The 13346-nt window shown below is 43.4% G+C and overlaps 1 protein-coding gene across 3 annotated transcripts in view; it reads right to left on the bottom strand.

Annotated features, from left to right (window-relative positions):
• The window catches only part of LOC307040461 (uncharacterized protein), a 53130-nt gene extending 44012 nt beyond the window's left edge, over positions 1-9118 (bottom strand). Inside the window, exons 1-3 of one of the 3 annotated variants that reach the window (XM_079683309.1) lie at positions 7541-9118; positions 1843-7031; positions 161-616 (exon numbers count right to left, since the gene is read on the bottom strand). In XM_079683309.1, coding sequence (XP_079539435.1) covers positions 5803-7031; positions 7541-8198 — 1887 coding nt within the window. In that variant the 5' untranslated portion in view covers positions 8199-9118 and the 3' untranslated portion in view covers positions 161-616; positions 1843-5802. Of the gene's footprint in view, positions 1-160; positions 7032-7540 lie in introns of all 3 variants that reach the window. The other 2 variants (XM_079683307.1, XM_079683308.1) reach the window with 2 other exon arrangements.
• Positions 9119-13346: the final 4228 nt, after the last annotated feature.

The following is a 13346-nucleotide window of genomic DNA, read 5'->3' as shown; positions in this document are numbered from 1 at the left end:
GATTGAATAATATGTTCTACCCTCAGTGTGTTTTTAGGGTTATTTAATAGTTTCCTCTTTCTTTCTTTATAAATTCACCAATTGATTAATTCATGGCTAATAAATCTTTCTCTTTACGTATTTCTCGTTGGTGAATAAGTGTGTTTATGTGTAAACTCACTCACTCCTGTTTTCCTTCTCTCCCCCTCTGGTTGTCAAGCCACGACCCCCTCACGTTCTGCCGGACCATGCCAACTCCTCCATCCTGTCCTCTTCTCCGTCCACCTTCTCCTCAGTCCATCTGCTGTAAGTCTTTTGAGTGGCCCAACTGCTTTGCATTTCATCTCCTCCTTTACAGTCTCTACCTTGTTGCATGGAGGGCGTATTCTGCTCTCATGTTCCACACTCTGCTCTTGTGCCCAATCCCGTGGCTCAGCTTGGAACTTCATGTCCTGTGGGGGACCGATGAGAGTGTGCCTTTCATGTCACCTGTAGTTCTGGATTCCTCAGGTGGGGATGGTTCTGGATAAAGTCTTGTCATTGTTGGTTCAGCTCTGGTTCTCTGTCTGTTCGATGGAGAAGGAGGAGTCTCCTGGTGAGGTCTTTTGTCTGCTTGGAAGATGGGATTCGTAGCGGTCTGACAGGCGGAGAGAGAGAGAGAGAGAGAGAGAGAGAGATCTCGGGATGGCTTACCTATAGTTAATTCTAACACACTGAGGTAAAATAAATCCAACCTTTTCCACTCTATTTTCCTAATCTTACTATCTATCTTAGTTGTTAAGTGTCACCTAAACACAATTCATGTCTACTAATAATTGTACCATATCCCTAAACATTGCTTTCACCCACTGTAACATGGTTACCCCAATTAACTCTTTCAGGAAACCACTTTCTTCTATACATTTAAATACCTACATGTTTCAAGCACCACATATTTCACACACTATAAAAGAACGTCCCCATATTTTTCTCCTTCATTTTAAATCTCACTGTTATTTAGAACATAAGCAACTTTTGTGACTGGACATATCTGCAATGTCGCCACTATCTGCTGGGAAATTTCGTTCATAGAGTTTGTACGTACTGCTGTACTTGTGGGTTAGTAGCCTGTTTCAACTGTAATCATTTTCAATAATTTTACTCAGGTCACCGGTCGGTTGTTCATAAACTTAACAGGGGGTGTTTCTGGTTCAGTCTAAAACATGGATCCAGTGTATTTAGAGATTCCCCTAATATCTTAATCCCCATCATTTACATATCCCGATCACTTAAACCCATCTCATCATTTGATAGAAGAACTGCATATAGGGGGGGTGAGACATCTTGATTATAACCGCCTCAACTTTGGGAATGAATATTTCTAACCCCTCCTCTTGTTGCTCAGCTGATCTTTTGGCTCTGGGGATAAGTGAAAGTCTCTGAAACACAGCTGGAGTCTTGTTAGTGATGTGGGCATTGTCTATGAGTGAATTAATGGTTCCACTGAGCACAATCAACAATGCTATTCTAACTCTTATCCCTAGGGGACACCACAATTGGTTTGGCTTTGTTCTTGACATCATCTCTATTTTATCCCTGGTTGTGTCAGTTACAGAATTTAAATAATGAGTACTAAAATAACATATACTAAAATTGGACTCTTTTTCAGATGTAAAACAAAAAAATAGGTTTTCACATTAATGTACAATCTATAAAAATCTATAGACAGTTCCTCTTTTGAGCTGTTTCTATCTTTATCTTATTTCTATTTATTGTTTTGTTCCAGCTCTGCCAAATCAGTCCTAACTCCCAATAATGTTCTGGAAGTTGCCAGTGAAGGGTGACAATGTGTGAGGTGGTGTCAATTTGCTCCTTTTTCTTTACCTTTAAACCGGAGCGCGTGTGAAGTTCGTTACAACTTCTCCCACTTCCGTCCACCGGGGATGAGCCCACTGTCTTTTGTGAACTTTCACCTTCACCCAATCACCTGGCCGAACAGGAGTCTCTTCTGGTGTATAGTCTGGTATCTCTGTAGTTTTCCTAGCCTGCTGTGTAGACAAAACTTGCATAATATTACTCAGAGTTCTGACATATTCATCCACTTCTATTTGTCTAATATCTAAAACTGGACCACTCCCTCCGTGGAGAAGGCCCTAGCTTCGGCATACCTTTTGTTGTTATGAGACCTATTGTTGACTACATGTTATCATTTATTAACTACAACGTCACTGAAATCAACATATCTGTATAATCATGACACTCCCTCCTTTGAGCATAACATGCTCAATTAATATTGCAATGATTACCCTATTATGAACAGGACATGTAAAACCCATAACGTTGGATTAAATAAATTATAACTTCTCCGTGTACCCACAAGGCGTACAACAATATCGTAAGATGTATGGCTTTCTGATGGCATAAATGCATATTCACAAAAAATCTTCTAATTTCTAATAGTTTACTTGTTTCAATAATGGCTTTTGTCATGGTATTATGCATTTTTTGCTACGAAAAACAATACCCCTGGTGTCGCTAATACGTCTCAATAACTCTATGATTAGAGGATTGGTTGACACTGCTGAATTAACATATGATAAAAATAATATTTCTCCAAACTGGAGGGAAAAATACGAACTATTCTCACAGAGGGTGACATGCATGAAGGGCTGGTGCCCCTCACTCAAAATGAGATATTGCCTTACGCACTACACTATAAATCAGTAAAGTTACTCAAGAATAAATAAATAAAAACTGATTCTTGAAACTGTTGTAAAAACCCTACAACTTCTTCCTCCAAGCTCTCAATAAGTGTTATGTTATTTAATCTGCAGCTCATGCCTTAAAACAGATACTTCAGACCGATTATAAAATTGTGTTTATGACAAATGTAATCTGACTCCATAAATCACATAATTGCTTGACTAAAAACTATACTTCCACTAACAGAAAATGAAGTTCCCCTTTAAACACAGCCCCGGTCTTCTGACGGGGTCTATCTATATGTACTGGCTGGAAAATGTTTGGCCAGTTTCTGTCGCTCCGTTACTATTCTCCCGCTAACAGTCACTCTCTAGTTCTGCTGGGTTCTTGTTGACTTCTTCACTGGTTTGAGACAAGCGACCCTATTGGAACACCTCCCTTTGTAGCCAGACTTCACCACAGCAGAATTGAGTTTCTGTTTTCAGGTCTGGACAGCTTCACGTCAGGTGTATCGCCGCCCCTGGCATATTTTGGGTGGAAGCCCATCGTCTTGACCTCACTAGCTGTGTCGACACAATAGTTTTCTGTGTGGGGGAACAACATCACTTGTAATCTGTATCCTTCTCATGATTACAAAAATAGTATGCTAAATGTTCTACTCTGCTACTTCTTATCTGTGGATGCTTTATGTGTAAATGCAATATTCTACTCACTATATTTTAAATAACATTCAACCTCTCCCTCCTGTGGTGACATATGTGGCTCTATGTAGCTGGATTTCAAAATACTCTAGTGCTGAAGATGCATCTCCTGATGGTCTGGTCCTCTAAGCTTCCTCATTGTTGTGGTTGATACCAGGCTGTCAGTGGTATTTGGTTAATGTTTGGCGATGCTGTTCCTCTTTGACATCCCTGGGACCCCCTGCTTCTGTCGTCATCATGGAAACCTCCCCTGGGGTAACTGCATGGAGGGCCGTTGTTTGGTGTACTGTTCTGCGGACACTCTCTGGACCAATGTGTCAGCTGACCACATTTGTAGCAGCCTTCATCCGTTCTTCGTCTTGATCGTTGCCCTTCTCTCCATTTTCCCTTTTGTTGATGCTGTATCTGAATCTTTGGCACTTCCTGAGCTTGAATTGTTGGAGGTGTCTGACCTGCCTTCTCTGGTTCTTCCTGAGCTTGAATTGTTAGAGGTGTCTGGCCTGCCTTTTCTGGTTTTATGGCCATCTTTGATGTAGCTGCCATTTGCCTTGCCGCTTTCTGGTTTTTATTAGCTTTGGTATCTTTCTCAGCTATTTGTATCCTCAGAAGTCTAAGTTGTAGTGCTTCCATTTCTTCATCATTTTCCCTTTTTGCTGCCTGGTATTTCATATCGTGGTGAATGAGATGTTGTCTCCATTCTTCAATGGGTTTAGCGTCTAATGCCACCACATCTCCCAGGCTTGCCTGCACTGATTGGGGAAGGGCTTTAATGACCGCATTCTTCCACAGCATTACGACAGACGGCGAAACGTCATGTCGTTCTCCAGTGCAGTCCTCCCACACTCCTTCACATCTCTTCAGGAAGGCATACATGTCTTCCCCCGGTTCTTTTCTCAGGCTGTTGAGGGTATGTAAACTGCGTGTTGTTTGGTAAATTTGACGAATGGCAGCCCAATACCTCGACCTGACTTTGTTGAACGAAGTATCATCAGGAGAGTTGTTGCATTTGGTCTTGGAATCCACTGCTCTTGCCTCTAGTCTTCCTTCTATCCGTCCAAGCAATGCCCTCATGTCTCCCAAGCACAGGTGGTCTTGGACAGTGTATTTCCCCAGATCATTCACCCACTTCTGACCTCCCTGGGTGAGTGGAGGTAGTCTTGCCACTGATGATTCCATGTCCCTATGAGTCCATGGTTGGTAGTCAAATCCTCTTCCAGCTGCTATCAATGGCATGGAGGTATGTGCACCAGTCTTGGTTCTTCGAGATGTCTTGTTTTTTTGTTTTTTAGGGGCATGTCCCAGGGTAATGTTGCTTGTTTTCGTCGCTACTAGTATTCTCAGTAGGAGATGCAAAACTGCGTTGTTGATTTGATTGTTCATGGTATAGGGAGTGTACACTGGTTTCCGACTGTGCACCGTCGTCATCTTCATTTCCCTGTCCATTGGAATTGTCAGGAGATTAGTTTGTTCGGCATGTTGTTTGTGATAGTCCCCATTTTTTTGTTATTTGTTATTTTCTTTGTCCTGTCTATGTTTTTCTGCCATCATCTCCTGGAATCTTTCCTCTTCTTGTCTTCTTTGTTTGTTTTCTTTTTCTTGGTAATCATCTTCCATCCTTCTTCTTTCTGTCATCCTGTTATCATAGGCCTCCTCTGCCTTTTGTCTTTCTTCTGCCTCCGCAACTTGTTTGTTTTCTTGAGGCTTTCCGAACTTTTCCTGCGCATCCATTCCTGTTTTTATTGGTAGTACCAGAGAGAAAATCGGCGTGACGAACCTGCCATTGATGATGCCTCAGCACCGGGAGGTTTGTTGTTGGGCTTGAATGACATAGGTGTTCGTAATGTGTTTTTCTGAACTTGGTGCTTTCTAGTCATGTCTAGAGCCATATGAAATCCGTTTTATTATTTTCCAAATTCCATTTTATTTTTTGCCAAATTCCGTTTTTTCCGTTTTAATATTTCAGAATTCTGTATTTTGCTTTTTACGCTAATTTTACCATCAGAAATATTGTCTAATAAGTGGGAATGAATAAATGTCCACAATTCAATAAGATATAACAGTCTTTTTTAATGTTTAAGTGCTACAGTTCAATTTTAAAGTGCTTATAAGCTTCAAGTAAAGAAAAAACTCTAAACAAAACATTCCCTTGGGTTCTGGCTTCTGAGTTAACACATTTTAAGCAAACTTTTCTCTCTGTGCTTCAAGTAAAAAAGATAAATAACTGTAAACAAAACACTCAATACAATAACTGTAAACACAATAACTGTAAACTGTTACGCTTTTCATTATAAATGAAAAAATGCATCAGAAAATATGCAACAACTTACTTAGTAACCTGAATTTAGTTGAAAACTTGAAACTAAAACAATAAAACGTGTTTCTGTTTCCCTGTAGTAGTATGACTAGTACTACTACTCCTTATTAGCTCCTGTCTGTCCATTTAAGTCTTCCATCTATCAGAGACATCTCCATTGAAGTACATGATGGTCAGCCTCTTTGTGTTGAGCTCGGTGAGTGCCTCTCGCTTGTCTGTAAGGAGAGTCTTGTACTTGCTAAAACTCCTCTCACAGTCAACTGAGCTGACTGGGAAGTAGATGTAGGACATTGCCATTTCTGCAACTTTTGGGAATCTCACACTCATGCCCCTCCAGTAATCAGCAAGAGTGACATCAGCTGCCAAGGGCTCCCTGGAGTGCTGGTAGGCAATCCATTGCTCACTGAGCTCTTGTGATGGGTTTGCCATGGGTATCAGTCTTGTGTAGGCTTCCATCCGCTTCTCCATGGCTGGTGCCTGCCTTGGATCGAACACTCTTATCAGCTTGTAGATCTCTCTGGCTGGGTGCGTGTCCCAGTGCTTGGAGAACTTTGTGAAGGCCAAGTGGAAGGCATCATGGAGATCGTCAAGAACCTGCTTCCTCTCTCGAACACCCGTCTTTCTCAGCAGCTCATCTGTCTTGGCACCAAACCCGCATGTTTTTGCTGTTCCATTCACTAGGTAAGAGCCCAGGTCCTCCATGATGTTGTATGCAGACACTGCTGTGGTACGATGGGTTCCTTCTAGGATAGTCAGAGCTGTCATCAGTTTGGAGCAGCCTTCTGCGATGAAGGTTAGCTTCACAGTGAGGGCCTGCATCTTTTCCTCTGTTTCTAGCAGGCTGAGGATGTTTGTGACTGCTTGGGCTGATGAATTTTCTTCCAACAGAAATTCTCTGTACAGATGAACATGCTCTGCGTGGTACTGCACTGCCTCAAACCAGCTATTCCATCTGGAGCCCACTGATTCAGGAGGAGCCTTGGTGTGCACAAACTCCTTGTTGATGAGGAAGCTCACCCATCTTCTCTTTCTAGCAGGCTTCCTGCAGAAGACAGATCTCATCGCTGCCACAAGTGATGCAGCATCAGAGAAGTATCTGTAGTGCTGCCAGGTCTCACCCACCAGATTTATGATATGGCAGAGGCACGTTACATGGACACTGTTGGGCATCACTCCTTTTAGAATCTCCCTGTATGCCTTCAGACAGTAGGAGGCATTATCTGTGACCACTGCCCAGACATCATTCAGTTCCAGATTATTGCTGTGGAAGGAGCGTATGATGGCTTGGGCAACTGTTGAGTGGTTGCATCGATCCATGAAAATTACATCCACCAGATAGTACTGGTTTTCAACACCTGCAATGAAAGATAACACAAGCAAAAGATTATTATATTTAAGCCAAATAATATTGTGACAAAATAAAAATGCACAATAAAAATACACATTTCAAGTGTAAACAATAGATACAGCTAGCTACTGACATTATCACAATGTCAGTAGCCTAGCTATAGTATCTATTCTATTGTGATGAAATACAGTAATGCATAATTTATGCACCTTTAGTTTATTTTGTTTATAAAGGACAGTGTGCACTGACAATCATTTGCATTAAAAAAATAGACTGGTGCACCAGATTTAGCAATGAGCTATAATTTCCATCTATAGTCCTAAATGTAGGACTACTGTACATAGCTATTTAATCACAATAGTGTCATTGATTAGCCTCGCCCTCTAGCTGTATCTATTGTGATCACCAGGCAGAGATCATCGTCATCACACTTTGCATGCTGACAATGCACACTGCAGCATGTAAAAAAAATTAGGATATTTAAACGACATGTTAATAGGCTGTTCATTAGCTCACCAATGACGATGTTTAGAACACTGCAGTCCCTGGTATCGGTCGTCTCGTCAACAACCACCGACAACTTCTTCCCACGGATTTTCTCCAAAACAGCCGTTATATGTTGGTCAAACACACGGGGCAGATGGATTTGACGAAGGGCTGTTTCGTTCTCGGGCAGCGCTCCTCCCTGCTTGCAGTGCTTAACTAGAAATGGTCGCAGCTTCTTCAGCTTTGCTAAAGGGATGTCTGACTCGGCGCAAACAGCTACAAAGTCCTGCACAAACTCTCGTCTTGAATCTGCTGACGAGGTACTTGCTGTAATTGTAGTTTGAAGTGCAGGTGTGTTTTGGGAAGCACAGTGTTTTCCCTTGTTTCTGACATGGCTTTTCGAGACTAAATGATCGTCGCACGTATTTTTGCGGGTCCAATCCACGGTATGTTGACAATATTTACAAAATAACTTATCGCCGGAGGCATAAAAATCATTCGGATACTGCTGTGCTCTGAATTGAGGGTTTAGTGTGGAATTTCGTAGCTTTTTAGATGATGATGTTGATACCGAAGCAGCTACACGCTTGGACATTGCTGTGTTGTTGTGAAGCAGTGTGGAAGTGACGTGTGCGTTGTAACACGTGTTAGCGTCCCGGTCATTTTTGCTTTGCACCAAACGTTCCATCGTTCTCCCGAAAACGGAATTTCAGTCCAAATTATGGCAAATTCTGCAATATTCCACGTTTTACAATTGATTCCATTTTTATTGGTCAATTCCGCGATTCCGTCCGCGATTCCGTGAACGCGGATTTCATATGGCTCTAGTCATGTCCTTCAATTCTTGTATTTCGTGTTCAAAAATCTCCCGCAGCTGGTCAGATTTACTGTGTAGCATTCTTACTTCATAGTCCAATTCTTTGACACTTCTTTCTGTGGGGACTTCGTCCAACTTCAATATTCCTCCAGAAACATTCAAAGTTGGGGCTTGTATTGAGGTTTGAGAGACAAGGTCTGCTTCTGTCATGTAAGGAGGAGGTTTTTCAGGCAGGTTTGGATAGAGTTTTGGAGTTTGGATTACTGGAGCCTCTTCCTTTTTTCCCGTTGTGTCTTCTTTCGCTAGCGAATTTGCTTCTTGGGCGATACCCATGTTTGCCATCCCACTAACAGAATACTTGAAATGGAGCATCAGACTTGTAACTTGTGCTTTCCCTGTCTCCGCTTTGTTCATAGCAATCTTTGCAGGTCCATACCAAGAGGGTTGTCCGGCTTTGATCCATGCTTGTTGTTCTCGCAGGTATTCTCCATTTTCATGGTCAATTACAGCTTTTCTATGGGCTTTCGTTGGTACTGGTTGATCATCGGCTGGATACAGTCCTCTCGTTTGCCATTGTTCCAACAGTTTCTCCATTCGGTTCCATGTCTTTTGTCTAAGATTTGGAGCTGTTATAGCATCTGATCTGATTTTGATCCTTCCCTTGATATCTGCAGTTGAGCCTGACTCTACGTCTGGTCTGAACTTGGTTTGTTTTGGTGACATGTTCTCTAACTATTTATTAAGTTATTAAAGATGAAGCACTAATCCTCTAATTAGCACCTTCGTTGCTGTTCGTCCGAACTTTAAATCTGTTTTTTTTTTTTTTTTTAAATGTTAGTTCCTCAAGGTTTTTTTTTTTTTTTTTAAAGTTTTTTGTAAAATATGAATAAGCCGAAGCCGCGGCGGGGAGCTGTGGTCTCAAGGTCCTAGGTGCCTCAAGGGGCGGTAACCCTCGAACCTCCTGGTGGACACCGGTGGTCAGGGAAGCCGTCCGACTGAAGAAGGAGGCCTTCAGGGATTTGTTATCTCGGGGGACTCCCGAGGCAGTTGCAAGGTACCGACAGGCCCGAAGGGCAGCAGCCTCAGCCGTGGCCGAGGCAAAGCAGCGGGTGTGGGAGAAGTTCGGAGAAGACATGGAAAAAGACTTTCGGGCGGCACCAAAGTTGTTCTGGAAAACTGTCCGACACCTCAGGAGGGGGAAGCAGGGAACCATCCAAGCTGTGTACAGTAAGGATGGGACGTTGTTGACCTCAACTGATGGAGTGTTAGGGCGTTGGAAGGAGCACTTTGAGGAACTCCTGAACCCGACAACTCCGCCCTCTATGTTAGAGGCAGAGCTGGAGTATGAAGGGGGATCGACACCAATCTCCCGGGGGGAGGTCACTGAGGTCGTCAAACAACTTCACAGTGGCAAAGCCCCGGGGGTGGATGAGATCCACCCAGAAATGCTGAAGGCTCTGGGTGTTGAGGGACTGTCATGGTTGACACGTCTCATCAACGTTGCGTGGAAGTCGGAAACAGTACCGAAGGAGTGGCAGACCGGAGTGGTGGTTCCCCTTTTCAAAAAGGGGGATCAGAGGGTGTGTGCCAATTACCGAGGCATCACACTACTCAGCCTCCCCGGGAAAGTTTACTCTAAGGTACTCGAAAGGAGGGTCAGGCCGATTGTCGAACCTCAGATTGAGGAGGAACAATGCAGATTCCGTCCTGGTCGTGGAACGACGGATCAGCTTTTTACTCTCGCAAGGATCCTGGAGGGGGCCTGGGAGTATGCTTATCCAGTCTACATGTGTTTTGTAGACTTGGAGAAGGCGTATGACCGGGTTCCCAGGGAGTCACTGTGGGAGGTGCTGCGGGAGTATGGGGTGAGGGGGTCTCTACTCAGGGCCATCCAATCTCTGTACTCCCAAAGCGAGAGCTGTGTCCGGGTCCTCGGCAGTAAGTCGGACCCATTTCAGGTGAGGGTTGGCCTCCGCCAGGGCTGCGCTTTGTCACCAATCCTGTTTGTAATATACATGGATCGGATTTCGAGGCGTAGTCGTGGGGGAGGGGGTCTGCAGTTCGGTGGACTAAGGATTGCACCACTGCTTTTTGCAGATGATGTGGTTCTGATGGCTTCATCGGTCTGCGACCTTCAGCACTCACTGGATCGGTTCGCAACCGAGTGTGAAGCGGCTGGGATGAGGATCAGCACCTCCAAATCTGAGGCCATGGTTCTCAGCAGGAAACCGATGGACTGTCCACTCCAAGTAGGGAATGAGTCCTTACCCCAAGTGAAGGAGTTCAAGTATCTCGGGGTCTTGTTCTCGAGTGAGGGAACAATGGAGCGTGAGATGGGTCGGAGAATCGGAGCAGCGGGAGCGGTACTGCAGTCTCTTTACCGCACCGTTGTGACGAAAAGGGAGCTGAGCCAGAAGGCAAAGCTCTCTGTCTACCGGGCCATTTTCATTCCTACCCTCACCTATGGTCATGAAGGATGGGTCATGACCGAAAGAACGAGATCGCGGGTACAAGCGGCCGAGATGGGTTTTCTCCGCAGGGTGGCTGGTGTCTCCCTTAGGGATAAGGTGAGAAGTTCGGTCATCCGGGGGGGACTCGGAGTTGAACCGCTCCTCCTTCGCGTCGAAAGGAGCCAGTTGAGGTGGTTCGGGCACCTAGTTAGGATGCCACCTGGGCGCCTCCCTAGGGAGGTGTTCCAGGCACGTCCAGCTGGGAAGAGACCAAGGGGTAGACCTAGAACCAGATGGAGGGATTATATCTCTTCTCTGGCCTGGGAGCGCCTTGGGATCCCCCAGTCAGAGCTGGTTGATGTGGCCAGGGAAAAGAAAGTTTGGGGCTCTCTGCTGGAACTGCTACCTCCGCGACCCGACCACGGATAAGCGGGAGAAGATGGATGGATGGATGGATGAATAAAGTAAATTAAAATATAAAAATAATGCAAATTAAAAAATATGAAATGTTAAAAATAAAAATTGCACACTATGGTTTTGACTTTGAAATATGAAAATAGAAATCTGGTGAAAATCTAAATCTACTGTGTACAGTGCATACCGAAGTGTATGAAATTATGCTAATGTGACAACTTTTGTTAGCTTCAATAAATTGGTGTTTGAATATTCTACAGTCTAGGTTATGTTATTTATGTAAAGTTTCTCATCTTATAATTAGAAACCACTTTGCAATTCTATTCTGGCGATACCTGTGTTTGTTTATACACTTTAGAATTAAACTTCAGAATGTTAAAGTATCTTTCCCTAACAGGTGTTCCCTCTATCTGTGTAATAATTCTGTATTACCAACAGAGTGCGCTGTTGTAATTTCCAGCTCAATCCACTAGGGCAGGGGTTTTCAAAGTGTGGGTAGGTGAGCTTCAACTCAGAGAACATAAGAACAGCCACGCCCCCCCTCCCAATTATTATTGCTGTTATTATTATTATTGTTGTTGTTGCTGCTATAATGCAGGGGTATTCAATTGCATTTCAAAGAGGTCCAGTAAGAGAAAATGTAATTAAATGCTCTGTTTTCGCTGTCTACCTTCCGCCATTTGAAATTACTCCGACTGTTTCTCTCCTCTTGTCGTGTCTCTGTGTGTGTTTGAATCTATCGTGCTGACTGCACCGATTTGATTGGTTGAGTAGCGTCACCTCCTTAAAACATTAAACAATAACTTTTTAAAACCTTTTTATTTTTATGTTTTAAAGATATTGTATAAAACTCCCCCACTACTTGGACTTGCACCCCTCTAGAATAAGCCTGAATGGTCTCAACCATATTGCATCAGTAACGTGCACTTGTTATTATAACAAGATCGCAAGGACGCTGGTAGCGATCGGAAAATTTAGTGTTGTTCAGTTTGTGTGTTGTGGAACATGCGTGTCCGTGCATGAAAATATACCACACACCCAATTACAATTGCATGTTCAATTCACTACCCTGGAAGTTAATACAGTTGTTAAAGTTGGAACAGCCTGTGGACAGCCGTTCTTCCTTGCATGTCAGTCGCCGACACCTTCTTACAGAGGACAGGCACATTTAGCTGCAGCACGACCCGTATATTTCCGCACGCCGTGTTCTCAAGACATATTTTTTTTACATTTTTACATTTTTAACATTAACATAACATTTTCAACATGGTGGATAAATCCTTATATGCTCCCGGTAACACACTGAACGTCAACTTTGCCTCCTTATTACACTCACCCCTACTTTAGTGGGAACAATGAGTCTGCGTCTTTGATGCACAGAGGAATAAACGCAGATTTTACTCTGGCTGCAGCCTTGACCGGTACTTGCTTTTGATCAAAGTCAATGCGGAAAACTTGCACTCACACAGGTAGGTGGAGGTGAAGGGAATGAGCACTTTTACAGCCTTTTTGGCGAGGTGGGGGAACTCGGTCTCCACAGACAGCCACAAGTGGGCAAGTGTCACTTTACTCGTCTTTTTCTCGTTCTTTTGTGTCTCACGCTGCGCCTCCCCTGAAGCTCTCTGGCGCCCCCCAGGGGAGGCGCGCCTCACACTTTGAAAACCGCTGCACTAGGGAATAGCTGTTGCAAAACTGACTTCTTTTTACAAGAAGAATGGTATTTTCCTTCTTAAAATGGGAAGAAAATTACACGATTGTTAAACAACACAGCACATAAAAACAAAACACATTTGCAAAGAGGAATATTTCAAAAACCGCCAAAACACATTTGCCAGCAGAATTACTTCAAAAATCAGCCAATACACTTTTGCCAGCAGAAATACTTCAAAACTTGTTTTGGAGGTTTTTTTAAATACAACAATCCTTCCCTTTAATATCCAAAACCTGATTCAGCCTTCAAGTTCCAACTGTGACAAGAAGTATGATTCGTTCTTCACAAGATCAAGGTCAGGAAAATGCCTCGTTATAGTGAAACCAGCTGCATAAGAACAAACAAAGGAGTGCTTTGAATTTGCATTTCACGAAATGGCGATTGCCCTGTGTCTGTTTGTCAATATGTGGTGAAAACAAAATGGCAACTGATTTTCCAACTCAC

Source organism: Notothenia rossii (assembly GCF_949606895.1).
Source record: "Notothenia rossii genome assembly, chromosome: 5".
NCBI lineage: Eukaryota > Metazoa > Chordata > Actinopteri > Perciformes > Nototheniidae > Notothenia > Notothenia rossii.
The sequence above is the reverse complement of the archived record's forward strand: the minus strand, read 5'-3'. Positions and strand labels throughout refer to the sequence as shown.